The 20,486-nt window shown below is 44.4% G+C and overlaps 1 protein-coding gene across 1 annotated transcript in view; it reads left to right on the top strand.

Annotated features, from left to right (window-relative positions):
- Positions 1–20,486, top strand: part of LOC147703652 (uncharacterized) — a 1,900,603-nt gene that overhangs the window by 1,807,548 nt on the left and 72,569 nt on the right. The window contains exons 33-34 of the mRNA XM_086929537.1: positions 105–140; positions 6,602–6,611. Coding sequence (XP_086785663.1) covers positions 105–140; positions 6,602–6,611 — 46 coding nt within the window. The remainder of the gene's footprint in view (positions 1–104; positions 141–6,601; positions 6,612–20,486) is intronic.

Below are 20,486 nucleotides of genomic sequence, written 5' to 3'. Positions count from 1 at the left end.
TCATATTTAACTCTCTGACATAGAAATCCTGAAAGGTTCCACAGTTTGCACTCTTGTGCACTTGCGCGTCTTGTAATAATTTGCACTATTCTTGTTGTACTCAGGATCAGAACAGGGCCCTCCCCCATCTCCTCGCTCAGGTGAGAAAATCTATCTTTTCTCTGAGATGTTATAAATCATGTAAAAGCTTTCCAGTATATCACCAGTAATTGTTATGTATTGTATTGGAACATTTATATAGCACTTACTATCCCTACGTCGGATGCTGGAGCTCTTTCCCTTGTGGATAGCAAGCTACGCCATGTGGGGTGTGTTGTTAGACGTGTCTGTACTTTATGTTGATCCTGTGAGGCAAGTGTAGACATGTTGTGCGCTATGACCACGGAGGTAGGTTTATCATATTATAGGAACCAGGGCTTAGTAGAATGATGGATGGAAAGGGTGAAAGAGATGGGTTCAGTTGGACTTTGCACAGATCCAGTGACATTATCATATCCCATCCGCCACTCAGTGTCAGTACTTAGCCATCCAACACTGGGTCACTTAGCCCTGCATCTGCCTCATGCTAGCCATCCTCTCTTACCATTCTAGAAATGGCTTCACACTTAAAATGCTGATGACGTCTCCTCTCCGACATATACATTTTTCTCAACACTCTACAGAACCCCGTCAAATCCTCAGCACTGTTGCACTTGGAGAAAAGTGTGAACGCCTCTTCACTTCTAAAGAATAGTCAGCCATTCAAAAGTGAGCCCATTCCCATTCTTCAGTACATAGCACCTCAGGCAAAAGAACATTCCTTAAACAATCCCACTATAGGTACTATACCCCTGCGCAAACAGTTCAATGGAAGAGAGATGGATATGCAGGTTGCTGGAGGGGCTGCAACCAAGTGGGAACTTTAACCCCCCTTCTTTGGCAGTGTACAAAGCTTTAGTAGTTCTTTGCCTCTATTGACCAAATGTATAACATCGAACTTCCCATATTCCCAAACAACATTCTCCTGGGTCTTCTGAATGCCCTGACTTATCACTTGAAATCCACGCGTGGACGAGCCATCACTCTGGCTCTATGCTCTACCAAGCAAGTATTGCTAGCACTACAGCTACAATACCCACTCACTTTGACTGAATCTACAAAATCTGGGATCTCCTTGCTATGGAGAAGTTAACATCCTCGGTAGAGCAGAAGCTGCCTCAATTTAACAAGATGTGGGGACCCTGTCTGAAATTCCTGTCCCAAGAATTCTTAGAATTTTCTTTCCCAGCCTACTTACGTATCCTCCACCTTATACCCACAAAAAACAGTATTGATTGATATTTTCACGGACTCACCAGCGCCTTGGAGCCTCGTGTTTTGCTGCTTCCCTGCAACGCTGCAACGCTGCAACGCCTTGCCGGACCCGCTGCGCGGGTCCCGCTGCGTAGCGCGACTCTCTTCGAGTAGGAGGAGAAGGGGGAGCCTGTCTTCTAAACCACCATCAACCCCTGGACACCGGCAGGGCTGCGAGCTGCCTAACAGGGACTCCATTGACCAGGAGTCCCTGCGTGCACCACCTGTGGCCGCTCTCCCTGCCGGCACCGCCCCCTGCCCTCCCCTATTTCCATCGGGTAGGGCACCCACGGCGCGGGAGCGACCGGGGCGAAGACCGGGGCGAAGACCGGGCAAAGAGCGGGCCGTTTGAGGCCGTTCGAGGACTGAGTGGACTGGACTGGGCCAGCCCTCTAGGTCCCAACATACGGGCTCTATCGTCATCACCTGATACCATGTCATCCCGGGAGTACAAGGAGAGGGCTGCAAAATCTAAACTAAAAAATGGAACCCTAGACGATTTCATTACCAAAACTCATTCTGCTATAGATAATGAGATTGCCAAAATGCAACGTCGAGTTTCATCTGAACTGGACGCTGCAAGGAGGCTGTCACAGGAGTTAGCTGCGGCCAAAAAATCCTCTTTAGGTGCTATTGCCTTTGCCAAAACCCCTGACCGTCTCACCGGCCCGCCACTGAAACTGGTTGAAATAACTGCAGACATCCACCAGCCGACTGTTCCCACTACACCCATACCAAAGGAGATTTTACCATCACCACCATCATCCCCTAACTCTTTAAAAACACCTATGATGGGGTCAGTAGAGGAAACGAAGGAGTGTAAAAAAGGTGTGTCGGTGTTGGGTTTAAAATTAATATCTACAGAGCAGACTGAAGGAACCCCTGAAATCAAACAGCGAGGGCCAAATACTAAAAGGAAGCGTGGTATACAAACATCATACGCTAGGAAAAAAGTAAAGGTTGCTAAGTCTCAATTATCCACCAAGTTGCCATCTCCGTCCCCAGCGATTAATACACAGCCTTCTGACCTCACATCAGAGGTTGATGTAGACTCGCTGGCGATAATTCAAGACAAGGATAAACTGACAATAGTGAAGGAAAATAATGAGAGACCACTTTGTGTTATAAATGGGGAAGATGTCGAATTCTTGACTGTGGTGTGGGAGACGCTTAAAAAGCTTTTAAATCCCTTCGAGGATAGATTATCACAGATAGGATCCCAACTCTCCAACATTGAAAAGAACTTCTCACATCCAGGGAAAAAAAACCCTTGCAAGGAAGATAAAGATCTAATGGTCGGATTCGAGAAACTTATAAAAAGTGTACTGAATCCCCTGATGGAGAAAACACAAATAATTAACTCAAAATTAGATCAACTGGAGTTTTTAACATCTAAGAACACCGCCCTATTGGAGAGTCTGGTAGGAAACAAAAAACAACCAGTTTCCACTGTTGGCAAGACTAATAGTAATAACACCAGTTTAGGGAAAAAGGGTCCGAAGACCAACCTGATACATCAATCTCTATCTATAACACCTGTAGATTCTAGTGGTATTATCGCTTGTACCACCCCCTGTGCAGTGCCAGCACCCTTAATAAAAATCAAGCAGGGGAATACATTGGGCCATAAGCCAAGTAACTCGCTGTTGGTAACTACACCGGTTAATACTACTGCGCCCGCCCCGATTAGCACTGAAGTGAAAGAAACCCCGTCGAGCAAACCTCAGGCCCCTAGTAAAACCCCACTACAAGGCAGACAGATCTATGTAAATATACCCCCGGAGTCCGCACCTTACATGGCAATCCTGACAGGTGTCCCATTAATCCCAGAGAATAAATATGAGAAAAACGAGGACCTCTTAAACAAAACCAAATTTTGGCTAAATACAAATAGGCCATTGACTGAGGACACTGTTACAAAAATCCTAAGTGTACGGAGGGTCCCCTGGGTTGGACCAAGTAAAAAAGACTTGGAGGGCGATTGCATCCTGATAAACTTTAGAGATAACTGGGTCAAGGATATTATATGTAGTAAGGCTAGGTTCGGGAGGATGGGGGACATTCAGTGTGTGGGTCTTGAATATTTTTATCCCAACCTCTATCAGACTATCCCTGATCAAAATCCTTTCCACCAAGGACATAGCATAAATGGCAGATATCAAACGGGTTGGACACATAACCTGAATATGAATCAAGGCCCGCATCACCATTATAGCCCTTGGCACGAGGCAGTTCAATTCATGGGGCCACCAGGTATGGGGAATTTTACACAGGTCCCTTACAACCCACGAAGACCAAGGTTTAGGGGCACAGACTATCCTGGTTGGTTCCCAAATAATAACTACAACAACAATATCCCATTGAGGAATCGCTTTGACCCTTTAATGAACTTGGATGAGGTAGACTGACTACCACCCAGGATCAAAGACATTGTATCTTCAACTCTGAATGGGGGAACGAATGAAGAACCAGGGATATGCATTAATGATGGTGACCTAGTGCAGGTAACTCCTGAGTGCGATAACGTGAATGCTGGACATCTGCAGATAGGGACTGATGTTATGCCAATGGTTAACATCGTTAAGGGCCATGAAAGGAATAGGTTACCACTGCTCGAACAAAATACCACTGTCGCAAGAGATGCCTTGGGAAGTAATCATGGAATACAAGGGCCTTCATCATCATCATTAACATCTCTACTGTCCTGGAACATTTCCGGAATAATAAATAAACTAGAAGATGAGATATGGTTAGACTTTGTGGAAGCTCATGGAATTCTGTGTCTACAAGAGACATGGTCCAGGACCGCTTGTGACATCGAGGGCTTTCAAACATTTGCTGTCTCGGCCGTCCCATCTACATCGGGGAGGGCAAAAGGTGGAATAATGACAGCGTTGTCAACAAAATTACAGGAGCTCAAAACCTCGATACTGGTAGAGACAAATTGGTACCAAGTGCTGTTATTGGAACATCTTTTCCCTGAATCAGTGTTACTAATTAATTGGTACTATAACATCTTTAATGGACATGATACCTCAATAATTCAAGGTTTGGAGGATGCTTTGGGTAAAGTCCGCAGTAGGCACCCTTCTTCGCCTCTCATCTGGGTTGGTGACTTTAATTGTACATTGTGCAACCATGGAGGATCGAATGTGTGTGGTTTAGAGGATTTGAACGCCCAGCCCCTAAACCATTTCAGGCATACATCACAGGGGGACGCTTTGAATAACATTATCATCACAAATGACTTGTGTATAGTAGACCCCTGGTCTCCTCCAGACACCCTGCATATACCAACTTTTCAGGGTTTGAGGGGGGAGATGAGTACAATTGATTTTGTTTTGGTATCGAGTACCTTTCTTAAGTATGTGGAAAAGTTGGAGGTGGTGGCAAATCCAACTAGTGATCATAACCCTTTAATATTATCATTGTGGGTACCAACAAAAGAATCACCAAGGACTTGGGAACAGCCGTTCAAGTATAACAAAAACCAGGGTGTTACTCTGAAATGGGGGAAGGTAAATGTGTCTAAACTGGAGGAAGATATTGTTGTAAATTGTAAATCTGAAATAGAATTATGTTTAGCACCAGGATCTGACCCACATAAGGTTATAGAAAGTTTCGAGAAGTTGTGTTGCCATGTAGGAGAGTGCTTAAAAAAACCCAAAGGGAAGGGAGGCCAAAAGGCTTTTAGATGGTTTGACTCCGTGTGTTCTGCCACACATCGATCATTGAAATTAGCTCTGTGCCAAAAGCCAAGAAATAAAGAGCTTGTAAGGGTCAGTAGAAAGGCTTATAGGGACGCTATCACAAAAAGAAAGCAGGACCTGAAAGGCATGGCGTGGGACGATCTTGAAAAGGCAGCTGAACTAAAAGACAGTAGGCTCTTTTGGGAGGTTATCAATCGTCCCCTTTTTAAGAGTGATAACAAGGAATCTATAGTAATGCAGGTCACTGCTGAACAATGGGTTCAACATTTTAGTAAGATTTTTAATCCCAATTCTTATGCTATAATGGCAAGCATCGAAGGGACAGGGGACCTGGTGTCACCTCCCTCGGCTTTGACCCTCAGCTCTTCAATTACATTGACTGAGATTGAGGAAGCCCTAGGGAAAGGAGCATCATTAAAAGCCCCAGGCCCAGATGCTGTTCCTCTGGATCTTTTTAAGTCCAATGTTAGTCTGTGGGCACCCATTTTATTGAATGTTTTCAAAGCTGTAGTGGTTGGCCGTATCCCTGGCACATGGAAGGAGGCAACTGTAGTGCCAATTTTTAAGAAAGGTAATAGGTCTGATCCACGTTGTTACCGCCCGATCTCTTTAATAGATGCCTCATGCAAAATTCTGGGCAGGGTAATCTTGGCGAGATTAGAAAGTTGGGCAGATTCTACTGGATTGATAGTTGACTCCCAGTATGGGTTTAGACGTGGAAAGGGTACAAATGAGCAGTGCCTTAACTTGGCACTGATCTTGGGCAAGTACATGAAGGCCAAAAAATCTCCTGTACATCTAGCCTTCATGGACTTGACAAGTGCTTTCGATACCGTTTGTAGGCATAAGTTGTGGAGGATGATGAGCGACATGGGCTTTGAGGAACCTTTAGTTACATTGCTCCGTAGGTTACATGAAGCAACAAATGTATCCATCAGATTTGGCACTGGAGGGGAAATAACAAAACTGATACCTTCTACCGAAGGTGTGCGTCAAGGATGCATCTTGGCGCCTTTCCTCTTCTTGGTTTACACAAATGGATTAGAACAATACCTACTAAATCAGGGTTGTGACTTCCCAAAAATTAATGGTAAAAGCGTTCCCATGCTTTCGTATGCGGACAATACTGTCCTAATGACATTGACAGGAAACAGCATGCAAGTGTGTTTAGATGCATTTAACAAATTCATGCTTGATCTTGATTTAAAGGTAAATTTTGAAAAATCGTTTGTAATGTCATGTGGCCCAAAGGGGTCATCCATTAGGAAGTTCGTGGTAAACAACCGCATAATTGGGAAAGTGGGAAGCTTCAACTACCTTGGTAATCTGTTTGATAGTAAACTAAGTTGGACACCGGTAATGAAGGCCCGAGCCCAGAACATGACAAGGGCGATAGAGGGTATTTTTCGCTTCTGTAGCAAATTGGGGCAAAAGCACATCATGCATCTCAGAACCCTTTATACCTCAAAATGCTTATCTGTAGCTACTTACGGGGCAGGGGTGTGGGGGACTGAAACGCCTGCCGTGATACAGGTGGTGGAAAATAACTTTATAAAAAGGGTCCTATCAGTTCCAAAAAGCTCCTCAAACACTTTCTGCCACAATGAAATTGGCATGGTCAGTGTTACCGATACAATCCGCTTGTCCCCTTTACTGTTATGGGGTAAAATTTGGCAATCTGAAGACCTGCAACTAACTAAGGATATTATCACTGATTGCATGGCTTTAGAAAACTCAAAACAGATCCCCTGGTTGTCTTATGTCTGTAATATGCTGAACAAAATTGGACTTAGTTCTTATTTTAACAACCCTGGAAAAATCGAGGGGAATTATAAGGTGGACATAAAGGCAAAGTATCTGAAGTCACTGAACCAGCCTTCTATGGATAATGTAATTGATAATGGTATTGTTAACACCTCTAAACCCCAACCACAGTTCTATTTAACATTTACCCTTAACACGCAATGGCGATTCCTTTTAACAAGGTTTAGACTGGAGATTCTCCATTTCTTACTTGCCTTTCCGAAACAAGGGGGTTGGTGTGAGAGACTGCCCCCTTGTCCTTGTAATAACAGGGATAGGCAAAGTACTTTACACCTGGTCCTTTTTTGCTCTTTGTATAAAGAGCCAAGACTCCGGTTTATTAAACCAATCCTGAAGGAGAGACAACCTTGCACTTATAAGGAAGGGTACGAATACTTGTCATCACTATCCACTGTGGAAACCTGTTGTGCAATGTTAAATTTCATTAGAATCTCATTAAAGATTAGGAAGAACTATGGGTAGCACCACATGTATAGAAATTTTTTAATTGAAAATTATTTTTCTCTTATTGTTATCATCATGTCTTTTTATAAGTTATTGGTATAATTGTGTTTTCAATTTAGTATTCCTTTTTAACACTATGAGGCAAGATGAATTGTTTATTCAATACTTTTATGATTCATTTTATGTATCGAATAAAGTTTTTGAAACGAAACAATTGATATGGCACTCGCTTTGAGTTTCTAGACAGGCGATGTACCTTGTTTCTATGTTGAAGGGCATTATTTCAGCTAAATAGGTAATTCATTTCCCCCACTTTACTGTCCCCATCTCTTTGTCTATTCTCTTCAGATTTCTCCCTTTTTACTTGTTGTAACTCACCCGCCAGTGGATGTTGGTCGAAGTTTTTTTTTTTTTATTATTCTTTTCAATGTCAAACTCAATAAAAGGATTTGAACCTAAAATGTAATTGCCCGCATTCTACTGACTGGGTTTTTGTTGTTTTTGTGTCAAATTATTTATTAACATTTCATTATTTTTCTAAATTGGTGCGGGATTTTTCTTGTGTTGTGTTTCATTTCATTACTGTTTGTTTGCTGCATTAAACACTTCACACGCTGCATCTAAGTAAATCTGAGGGGCAGATTTACAAGCCCCTTGCGCCACTTTTGCATCACTTTTTCCAAGTTAAAAGTGACGCAGAAGTGGCGCAAGGGTCTTGTAAATCTGCCCCTGAGAGCTTTGTGCCAAGTTACTAAAGGGTAGGTTAATTAAGTGACTGTTTTGGTTCACCAGAACAAGGATTGTGGTTGTTGCTTGATTTGAGTTTACAATCCTCCTCAAGCAATAACTCAGTTTCTTACATTCTCCTATCAAAGTGGAGAGCTATTGAAACGTTTCTGAATTCAGTCTGACACCTGCGATATATAAAAAGTGAGGAATCTGCAGGTAGACAAAGTATCCATTAGAAAGATTGTTCCAGAAGGTAAGTAACTTTTTCTTCCATGCAGGATCTAAGATGCCACAGCAGTGCTCTGATTTCAAGTGCAGTACCTTACTTCACAATGTATTTCTCTATTTTCCAGTGGAACATTTATATAGCACTTACTATCCCTACGTGGGACGCTGGAGCGCTTGCCCTCATGGATACCACGCTACGCCATGTGTGGTGTATTGTTAGAAGTGTGTATACTTTATGTTGATCATGTGAGGCTAGTGTTGACATGTTGTGCGCTAGGACCATGGAGGTAGGTTTATCATATTATAGTACCCAGGGCGTAGTAGAATTATGGATGGAGAAGGGAGAAAGAGATGGGCGCAGTTTATGGTTTTCAGTAAGTTGGCAGCTTTAAGCAGGTTTGTATGATCATTGTCCATTAAACTGAGTTCTGCACTGTGTTGTCCATTCTGATATATTTTGTTTGACGTTTATGCCCCTGAGTAGGCATAGGTTGGAGGGAGAAATGGTGGATTAATTTACTGGGACAGACCGTTAATATCACACATCTGATTGTCATTCTGAAATGTGAAGAAAGTCATAGTATGTAGCTTGTTAGAACCTGCATTGGTGAACAAATTAAAAACCCTCCCTTGGCAAGCAGCAGGTGGCAGACTTCCATTCTTAAAAATAAATAATTCCTTGAATGCAATGTTAGTGTTCCTCTGAACTTTATGGTTTAAGACTCTTTGACCGCAATAAAAAATAAACAGAGAGCTATTCCTCTAAGTCTTAAGCCTCTTCCTTTGGTGAAGTTAGTAAATATGGATATCTGCCAAGGGAGGGTTTAGGGAGAGTCTGACTGAGGTGTTAGGGGCTGCCTACCCCCTTGAAACTGTGTGGAGCCTCAGAATGCCAATTTGCTCTTTGAAGGGTTCATATATATCAGGAACCCATCAAGCTTGCCAAATAGCAAAAAGACAGTGGAACGAAGAGGGACACAGTTAAAATGTGAGAAATGACTTAACTTCAGAAATTGTCAGCGATTTTCGTCCTTACACATATTAAGCCTGCCACAAAAGAGGGGTGGATTTAAATGGTGTAAACAACAGGCCTGTAAGTAGAACCACCGTGAAGGTTTTATTGTAACAAGCTTACCTACAGCCACAACGTATCCCTTATTGTAATGGAATAGGTTTAAATCCTCCACAAGACTCGGGGCCTGATTTAGAGTTTGGTGGAGCGGGTACTCTGATGCAACTGTGATGTTGTACCCTCTTTGCCAAGCCCTTAGGGCGACCACCTGAGTTACTGTGTGTGGATGTTTGTAGGGCTAGCGGACATCTCTAAATGTGGAGGACAGGTACTCCATGAGGGCTATGGAGTAGTTTATTCTCTCACCTTTATTGATTACAACTTTAATTTAAATCAGTCCGTCAGAGGCCTCTTCTGAATATGTAAAAATATATATATTTGAAGGTTTCCAGAACAGGAGGTAAGTCTCAGTTGTGGTACAGAAACCCAAACTTGTTTTGTCTGTGACATACCGCATGTCAATTGTATGGAAAAAATGGGGACCCCTACGTTCTGTTCAGTTTGCTATTCGTAGGGAATACATAAAATAATCAAATCATTGTTATACATCACTGTCTCAGCAAATTATTATCATTTAATTTACAGCATGTGATATGAGGTCGATACAAGGGCGATATAATTACCATTAGTTTGCTATATATTGTCTTTTTCCCTAAATACCGCATGTCAAAACCAAAGCAATACTTAAAGCCAAGGTTGGTACCAGGAATCACAGGTACGCTTAGACCTTTGCTGTATTGCCACTACCTTTGTGACGAACTCCACAATTTCATGGTTAAGAAGTATCCAAATCCTCAAAGTATTTGAGAAGCTTTTGTTAATGCCATGCACTCAATCTTTGCAAGAGCATTGGGGCCATCCAAAGTGCTTTTGGGTCCCATGTCTCCTTCGACCTCCCACTGTCCCTGCCTATGTTGCTGGCACAGCTCAATTCCGTTCCACCTAGTCCTAAGCCGACTCCTCACTTGTTTGACCCCGCACTTTGCTACTCAATGCGTCATCAGATAGTCCCTTGAATGATGCCACCTCTGCCACTGGCATCAAACCCCGAAATCGTGCCACAGAACAGGATGCGAAGAGAGGCCCAAAGGTTGGTAGAGGAGGAGGAATACAGAAGTATTATTCATGACCTATTTGGCACAAATTCAGAAGCTTTAGACCCTTATTCTTGTGGGGATGATGATGGTGACCAAGGAAAAGCATTACAAGACCTTTCAAGCTAGGGGCCTGACACTTCCCCTGAATTTTATATGGAAATTCCCATTGAAACACCCACACTTAAAGTGATATTGGTACATATGGTGCTGAAGAATGCTGCTGAAGTCTTAGACTTACAGCTAAATGACTGAAGTTAAGTCCCAAGTTCTTAAAGGTGGAACTCCTGTTGCCTTTGAATGTTGCCCTTTTGGATTACATCTTGGCTGGCTGGCATATCATCTTCACCCCTGCAGTCAACAGGATAGTGGCGCAGCGTTATTGACTGGCTCCAGGTGACTCATCCTTCTTGTCAATCCAACCATCAACTGAAAGTCTTGTCCTCCAGGCATACTACTAATCAGGTCAATCAGTGGGACACTTTACAGCTGACTTTCAGATTTAGAGTGAAAAAGACTAGAAGCTTGGAGGAATAAGATGTTCTCGGCAGGGAGTATGACTCCGAAGTCCATTAATGCACATTATCTAATAGAGACTTCTAGCCTCAGATTCCTTGCCTTTGAATTTCCCAGGTGTCAGACTAGATCTGGAAGATTTTTCATGAGCAGTACCCCTGTTCGCCGGTAGGTAGTGTTGTTTGGCTCTGCAGGTACCATCACCCATGCCAGAAGTAACGTCCACAACAGATACGTAGGCGTCACCTAGGTGCACTGAGGAAAGTTCTTTTCTTACTGAGCACCACCCCACCATGAGTGGAACTCAGGACTCCTGTATGCTTTCCAGCTGATACCACTCTTGCCCTGAGTTCTTTAGAAGATCAGAAATGTCCAGGTCCAAGTTATCCTATTGCCCCCAGATTGGGCATGGAGAGTATAGTATCATGAACTCCTGAGCTTGTGCATTGGTTCTCTGATCAGGCTGCCCCTCTGGTGGGCTTGCTGTCGAATTAGCATGTCAGGGTTCTCACTAAGGCCTTTGTTATCTCCATCTTCTTGCATGGAGATTGATCGACAATAGTTGAACACCATCAATCTTTTTTTAATGAATTGTCCAAAGAACACTTGTTGGATGATCAGCTCTTTTCCTGATTTTACTTTGCATCAAGAGCTGCTATGCTTTGGCCAAAAATCAGCCTCCTGAAGATCTGCAATCCCATTCCAGAACGGTCAAAGCTGCTAGCACTGCATTGGTATGTAGAGTTCCTGTCCTGGACATCTGCCAGACTGCTAAGTTGGCGTCGCTCCATACATTTGTAAAGCACGGCTGTCTGACAGCCGGGTTCACCTAGAAGGACATTTCACTCACATAGTCCTATAGGATTTTTTGGTTTGAGCCAATTCACAGATCCACCTCCTAATAGGTGGTTCTCTGCTATCTTTTCAAAAGGTGAAGAATCTGCAGTTAGAAGCCTTCATGAGAAGATTCCTACTTTAGGCAATGCTTTTTTCCGGTATAGATTCTATCTAACCGCTGATTCCTAAGCCACCCTGCCATCCTCCCTCTTCTGTGAATTTGCCTCTATTCATTAATAAGATCCTATATATTGGAATCTACCCACTAGTCAAAGCCAATTTGCTGTTGGGGCTCTACGTGGGCAGCCTCAGAAGCAACTGAAATCAATACCTGGTAGTGGAGTCTATTTAGGCCCTGCATGTAATTTCTGAGTGGATTGGCATAAGTGAGGGGCCATATTGTGGCACAAATTGGCAATCAGAAGTACTGCTCAAAAGTTTTTGTGTCCTCTCTGACGCTTGGGGAATATTGATAACTTGATAACTTTATTTCGGTCAAAGACCATAAAAGTGCAAATAAAATACATACAAGCACATAATATTAAGACAATAAATATTAAACAAATCGTTATTTTAAAAAGAGAATTAAACTAGTAAGTTATCAGAAGACAGCGGTATAAAATATCATGATTGTTACAAATGGGTTATAAAACTTTGTCTTCTATGCCACATGCTGAATAAATATCGAGATACGGCAAACACTATGGGGGGATGGGTATCATATGTCAGAATCCGACAAGCCTGAGCAAAATGTCGAAGCTTGAGATTCCTACAAATTGGGATCAACCAACAGTTCCTAATTGTTGAATATGCAGGACAGAAAAACATTACATGAGCTACATTTTCATTATTATAGTCGCATGCCGGACAAGCTTCTTTGTTTGACCATTACCATTTGCATGTGAGCGACCTAATTGGTAGGGTACGTCTTAGCTGGAGATATAGCTTTTTCGCAAGTGGAGGTTGTATTACATCCATGAATTCCTCAAATTTAGATTCCACTTTTACTAGGAGGAACTCTGCCGACAGCCTACCCATAGTTGCAGAACTCAGTAGTGCAAAAAAGTTCTGCCTTCGAATCTGAGTTTGCAGTTCCTTTTTTGATATCCCAGGACAATGCATCTCAGGTATTTCCCAGAATTGCGGGAGACCTAGCCGGGTACTAACAGCCCTAATATGTTGCAGCCATGGGATGTTTTTGCTTTTAAGTGAGGTCCAAACCTCAGAGAACTCAGCTCTATAAGAGGCCGGTTCTGGGACTGACCACGGCCTCTTCCAATATATAATAGGTCTTGCAGTTGTGATCTCCTCTATTGGCTCCAACCCAAGATCTAGTCTAAGAGGGATCAGTGGTGTGCTTGATGGCAGTCCGACTAGGTTCCTCATAAAGCTTTGTTCCACCCTTCTGAGGTTAGGTATCTGTTTGTGCCCCCAAAGTTCAGCGCCATATATTGCAGCCGTTCTAGCCTGAAGACAATATATTTCCAAGGCCGGAGATGCCGGTTTGAAGGCTGACACCTTGAGAACTTTACTAATGCCCCCACTACCTGGGATAGTTTAAGCGCCGACTTGGCGGTTTGGGTATTCCAATCAAAGCTCTCCAGCAGGGTAATACCCAAATATACAAAGGTCTTAACCCTCTCTAGGGGGTACCATTTAAGACTGGGTTTGGGCGAGTCTGCTTCGAAGGGTTGAAAATCATGAACTTGTTTTTTTCCAAGTTTATTTCCAATCCCCGCAAATCACAGAATGCTGCATATCCATTAAGAGTTCTTTGAATGCCCAATGATGTTTTCGACAGCAGCAGAGTGTTGTCTGCAAACATCAGAGCGGGCACTCTCCCAGTCATCAATTTTGGGGCATCATTGTCCACCACACCATTCAATTGGTCTACAAGACCATTAATATAGAGACTGAATAGTGTAGGGGCCAAGACGCACCCTTGGCGCACTCCTTTCAGGACAGGAAAGAGTTCCGTGAGGTCACCATGCCTCCCGCACCTAACCTGTGCGTAATTGCCTGTGTGGAGTCGGGATAGTATAGCCAGTAGGTAGGGAGGGAGACCCAAATCTGATAGCACCTTCCACAACTTCTCCCAAGGGACCAAATCAAATGCGGCCCACAGGTTCACAAAAACAAGGTAGAGGCTGCCACCCTCCACACTTACTGTTTTCCAGAATAGGACCTGCAAGCGGAATATTTGGTCCAGGGTGGAGATGCCTGCCCTAAAACCGGCCTGGAATGTGGTCAGTATTTCGTTTTCTTCTATCCACCCCAGGATCCTATCAAGAATGATCCTCCCCATTAGCTTTTGTGATGTATCTATAAGACTAATGGGTCTGTAGTTCGATGGGGTAAGCGGGCAACCTTTTTTAAAAATAGGCACAATCTCGGCTCCCAACCAAGTAGCTGGCAATTCTGCTCCCAACAAAATCTCGTTAAATAAGACAACCAAATAGGGTGCCCAAATTTTGGGCTGGGTACGAAACAAATCACCAGGTAGTTTATTCAGACCGGGGGCCTTATTGGGAAGTAGTTTTCCTATTGCTACCTCAACCTCCCTCAGCGTGATAATTTCACACCGAGGGAGATGGGACTCACTCCCCGCTACCAGTTGATCCCACCATGAAGTGTCACCCGAGGCCCCCACCAGTCGATGCTCATGATGGGGGCCTGGGGTGGGCACTAATTCCCCCTGTTCATAATCTGCACCCCCTGAGGCTCCTCGGTCTTGCAGGGGTTCAGCGGTTTTGCAGATTATAGTATCGGACTCAGTAACACCATAGAGTGCATCAAAGTGCATTTCCCACATCGTAGGTGCGATATTCAGGGCGGGCGCAGGGGTAAGCCCATTCAGGCCTGTAGCAACAATAGACCAAAATAATTTGGGATCCCTACACTTCAATGCAGTTCGGAGCTCCTCCCACATCTTCACCTCCCATTCCTTCCTACCCTCATTGGTTACCTTTTTGTAGAGTGAGCGCTTGTCTCTAATAGCTCCTGTGTCCTTGGTTTTTATTGTGAGCAACAGGTCTTTTTTTGCCTTTCGACAGGAGGCTTTATACAATGGATGTACCTTAATCCGTGGAAGGTTTGCACCTCCCGCAGGATAAAAAACATCCCCTAGCTTATCAGCCAGCTGCTTATGAATGTCGGGAGCCCTTCCCCTGGAACCAGATCCCCCCCCATATCAGAAATGAATGGGATAGCAATCCTATATATTTCAGTGAGTTTTGTTGGGGAGTCCTGAAAGTATGGCCATTTTACCCTTCACCTATTATTAGCTATTATTAAGGGTTGGGGAACACTTGTTTGGCGGGCGGTGGGTTTGTCAACCCGAAGCTCCCAGGTTTAAGTGATAGGACAAGAGCATTGTGGTCGCTATCATGCCTTGTATGAACCCTAAATTCAAGCAACCTATCCCAATACCTAGCTTCAATCAATATATAGTCAATGACCGAAGTTTGATCTGATCTATTGAACGTATGCGTCCCAGGTCTATCAGGCTCCACCCTCCTGTTACATGCTCTCAGGGATGTCATTAGTGTGAGCGATTGTATTTGCAAAACAAGCGGGGTCCATGCCTTGACCTGGGAGATCTGCGGATCGGGGATGTGCCAGAGCTGATCTACTTCATCCTGTTCACCCAGTTCTGGGCTCACAAGGGGCTCAAACTGGCAGTTGAAGTCTCCGCCCAAAACTAAAATGGTGGAAGAATCGACCAGCTGAATGAAGTTTTTTAGTGCGTCAATTGCCTCAGACTCGAGTCCCCGCTTAACTGGTCTTGAGTATACATTTATTATAGCTACCTGTGGCCTATTTTGCAGGGAAAGTAATACACACTGGACGTCGGGCGAGTTGGTTGGGATTTGTACTGCCCGAATGCCCAGGTGAGTACCCACCCAAATTGACAGTCCACCCGATGGCCTTCCTCTACCCCCCGTTGTTGCCAGGATATCAAAGGTAGCAAAGCCCAGCATTGTACTCTCTTCTAGTGTCCAGGTTTCCTGCATCATACAGATATTGTGTGATGCCATAAAGGCACCCCATTCAGGAATGGGCCGTTTATTTTTTAATCCCGCCACATTCCAGGACAAGATCTTTATTTGCGCATCGGCTACCCCTGACTTGGTTGGTGCATCTTCCAAAAGGCCAATGAGGCCGGAACTAGAATTTAGTTTTCTGGTCTCATGCTCCCTTTCTCCTATCTCACCGCCTAATATTTCTCTGGTTTGAATAGTATCCCCAGATATGATCCCATCTATTGCAATCAATTGCTGTCCTACTTTTAAATTTTCAATGGCAGTTATAAGAACATTGCCCTCCGCTATGTTTGTGGTCCTACCCATATTGTTACCCTGTACTGGCGGGGAGCTCTGCACCACAGGGCGTCAGTCTACCATTTCCAATGGGCTAAACCAGTTTCTTTGGGGAAATAACGAGAGTAAGGGAGTGTGCGGGTAAAACCCTTCCCAAGATGGTGTCTCCAATTTGTTTTTAGGCCTACAGTACTGGAGTATTCCACTCTGACCAGTTCTATTTTGGGTTGTAGGGTAAAAATATGATAGGTCTAAGGGGAGAATTTGGGTGTTCGACCAAATAGGCAACCCATTACAAATGTGCCTTACCGCACGGAGTTGCCTAAAATTAATAACCACACAATCACCCGCCAAGCTTTTAGGGCCCGAACCAATCCAGTCCACTCTTCTGACACACATGATTTCACCTGAGGCGCTGGGAGGGGAGGCAGTTAGTCAGAAGGGGAAATCCCTGGAGTCAACTAGTCTACTAATCACTATAGGCCTTTCTTGTTGTAAAAGGAAAGGTCACAGTATGCCATGGGTATTCGGACAAACATAAAAATAGGTTTCCACAAAGAAATAGTCTTGTTTACAATCTAGATTTATTAAAATTACATTTAAGTAAACAATAAAAACAAGATAAATTCATACAATTCTTCCGAAACAATTAAAATCCAAGATTAAGTATCTTGGAGGGATAAAAATGATTATTCAACAGTATTACACAAACACAAACACAATATTACGGTACACGATAAATGGAAAAACAATCAAAATATGTTTACAATAAACAACAGACTAAACGTAATCACAACAAACCCCTCATGTATAAGTGGCCCACTTGATATCTCTGCCACTATATTTCACTAGATCCAATGGCCGTGGACAATTTGGTTACTTTAAAGCTTTAGTGGAAAGATGTGATACCCATCTAAAGTTTTACCCGGCCCTAACTGGATTCTTTTAGACCAAACAGGGAGGGGAGGGCCTGTGGGAGTTGAGCCATTGAATGCATTTGTTCTTAAGATCGCTTTGGCTCTCAATTTTTCCCTGTGCTAAAGGAGGAACACCAGCAAAAACCACTACATATGGCAGAGATTCTGGGGGCAAATCAATAGAGGGCAGCTTCTTCGGTTGGTCACTGCTTAAGCTTTTTTTACTGAAAGGACGCAGTCGATCCAGAACACTTGTACCCCCAACGCCCTCCCCAATCACTGCGCTATTCCTACCATCAGCTTTTTTCCCACCAGTGTGCAGGGGTGCAGCCATACCTATGCTTAGGTCCACTGCTGGTTGTAGGATTTCTGTGAGGCTATTGTTGCTAACTTGCCTATCCATGGTCTGCACAAATACATTTTCGTTATTGGGAGATTGCCTGATAGCAGGGTTTCCACCAACCCCATTGGCTTGCTGTGCGATTTCAGGGCGGGGTGCACTCTCAGGGTCGGTAGGGCCTGCTCTATTATCACTTTTTCCCGGTGGAAGCACAGGTCTAGCCTTCCCTAGTCCAATGTTATTTAGCGTGGAGGCTAATCTGTCCAACTTAGATGCAATTGGTCTGATGTGTGTGCCAATGATCTGTTCGATTTGTGCCTGACAGTCGAGTAATAAGTGTGTAACCCAAACAGGAGTTCCTGCGGTGGAGGGCAGGGAGCTAGTAGGAACTGGTGCCGCATCAAGCGGTCGAATACTCTATCTAGCTGATTTTCTTTGGTATTTGATTCTTCTCCTTCTGGGACATTGGATTTAATTTTTTCCCATCATATTTTGCGCAGGGCTTGTGGGAGCTACTGGGCTAGTATCATCATTAGCGGCCACCTGGGCACATGGTAACTCCGCAAAGGATGATGTAAAAAACAAGCTACAGTCAGGGGGGTTGACAGTAACAATGGAAAAATCCCCTGTCTGTTGCTGCAGGGGAACAACTGGGGTGATTGACAACCGCCTCTCCGTGTTCTCTATTGCTGTAGCAACAACCCCAATAGTTTTTTTAAGCATCTTGTCGATGGCTGTTAAGCTAGGGAGGGGTTGTGCTGTAGCCGTCTGATGCCTTGTCATCGGATGGGACACGCAGGGTTGCTTTTTGTTCCCCTTTTCAGGCATTATAGTAGAATTTACCTAGTCTCGCTGTACCCAAAAGGATAGGAATCAACAACATACAAGGAAACAGGAGATATAGCAAAGTGTGAAAAGGGGCCCCTTGTCCCCAATACCTTATATGTCATTCAATGTTCAAAGTCCAATGTCAAATTGATGGATGTTAGGGGATTGGCCCGTCCCGTCCTCCTCCGTCCACTGACGGCCACAGACGTCCCGCCCTTTGCCCGGGCTTAGCCCAGCGCGTCCCGCGACGCGGGGGCTCTCCTAGTTTTTTAAAGCGCCAGCGGGCGCGAGGTCTTGTGGGCGGCTTCCGGGTCCTGCCGCTAGGGCTGCTGGTGCTTGCAGTCTCCCCTCCCTGCGGCCGCGCCAAGATCTCCACAGGCAGCAGCGGTGGGGGAGACCGGGAGCAAAGGCAGGCGTCCTGTGGCCGCAGATCCGGGAGCAAGGGCAAGAATCAGGTATGACCCGCAGGAGATGGTGTCCGCAAATCAGGAAAGGTTAAAGAGAGCACCCGCTCCACCGGGGCTCACCTAGCTTTTTAAAGCGCCAGCGGGTGCGAGGTCTCATGGGCGGCTTACAGGTCCTGCCGCTAGGGCTGCTGGTGCTTGCAGTCTCCCCTCCCTGCGGCCGCGCCAAGATCTCCACAGGCAGCGGCGGCGGGGGAGACCGGGAACAAAGGCAGGCGTCCTGTGGCTGCAGATCTGGGAGCAAGGCCAAGAATCAGGTATGACCCGCAGGAGCTGGTGTCCGCAAATCAGGAAAGGCTAAAGAGAGCACCCGCTCCACCGGGGCTCTCCTAGTTTTTTAAAGCGCCAGCGGGCGCGAGGTCTCGTGGGCGGCTTCCGGGTCCTGCTGCTAGGGCTGCTGGTGCTTGCAGTCTCCCCTCCCTGTGGCCGCGCCAAGATCTCCACAGGCAGCGGCGGCGGGGGAGACCGGGAGCAAAGGCAGGCGTCCTGTGGCTGCAGATCCGGGAGCAAGGGCAAGAATCAGGTATGACCCGCAGGAGCTGGTGTCCGCAAATCAGGAAAGGATAAAGAGAGCAATATTCAAAAGTGAGGAATCTTTGGTTAGGTACACTGTCTACTAGGAAGAGGGTTCCCAAAAATAAGTAACTTGTTTTTCTGTGAGGTGGGGTATGTTTATGATATGTTATTCAGTCAACTAAGTAAACTCTCCTAAAGCCCATTTACCATACATTGTTCTCTTTGCTGTGTCTTTGGTCTACCAGGGTTGCACTGTGGACACAATTAAAGACTAATTGTCTGCCTTATCAGCCTTTTTCAGTGTCCAAATCACCAATGGTTATGAGGTTTCTAAAGAGCACAACCAACATGTTTCTGCCTACCCCTTTCATAATGCCACAATGTGATCCTAATCTGGTTCTTACTTTTTTAAATTGTAGCTGTTTACTCTTAAGACTATTGTTCTGTTAGCTGTTATATAAGCAAGCACCGTAAGTGAGTTGCAGGCGCTAAGTGTCAAGACTGCCTTCGCTACCTTCTATCCTGACAAGCTGCATCTAAGAAACAGGGCTGCTTTGCTGACTGAAATTGTCAAGCCCTTCCAGATGTAACAGGATCTAACATTACCTGAATTATTTTCTCCTCCATGTCCTACTAAAGAAGAGCAGGGATGTGAAAATCCTATAGCCTGATGCCCAGAACATATTGTTTGGGGTCAAGGGCAACACGTTTTCATGTGCGTTTTGTCCATGGGACAAGTAGGCCCAACCCCCTACAGTACAAACCCTATGGGGTGCCAGTTTACATTGCCAAGTTATAAATTAGTGACAGGCATTGCAGTAAAGGTAATATGTGTGTCCATGTGTTAATGCTGTTCAACCTTGTATTTATGGTTCATTAATGCAAAGCCTTTATTATAAGGGTGAGTGCTCTAAGTACATTTTGTAAGCTCCAACTGCACTAACAGTGATTCCAGTATAAAAATGTGTACACACGTTTTCAAGGGTTAGCAATATGAGGCTATGTATAATGGTCCCAGAATGCTCTGATTAGATGCAAATATTTGCAGAAGCTTGAAAGCAAGATTAATGAGTCTTTGTTTTAAAAAAAAAAAATTCACAAATAAATGGAGGTTGGAAAAAATGTTTTGCTAAAATACTGTAAGATTTTAGGTACAATTTCTTTGCAGCATCATTTAGTAATGTGTTGATGTATGCTAGTATTTCCCAAAAATATTCATAACGGAAAATCAGTGTAAACACTTATTGGTGTGGGAGCGGCTGGGCCCTCACCATTATAACAAACATTGGCAAAAGCAAATATTGTTTTTGGTCTCA

The sequence above is a fragment of the Lissotriton vulgaris genome, chromosome 7 (assembly GCF_964263255.1).
Source record: "Lissotriton vulgaris chromosome 7, aLisVul1.2, whole genome shotgun sequence".
NCBI lineage: Eukaryota > Metazoa > Chordata > Amphibia > Caudata > Salamandridae > Lissotriton > Lissotriton vulgaris.
The sequence above is the reverse complement of the archived record's forward strand: the minus strand, read 5'-3'. Positions and strand labels throughout refer to the sequence as shown.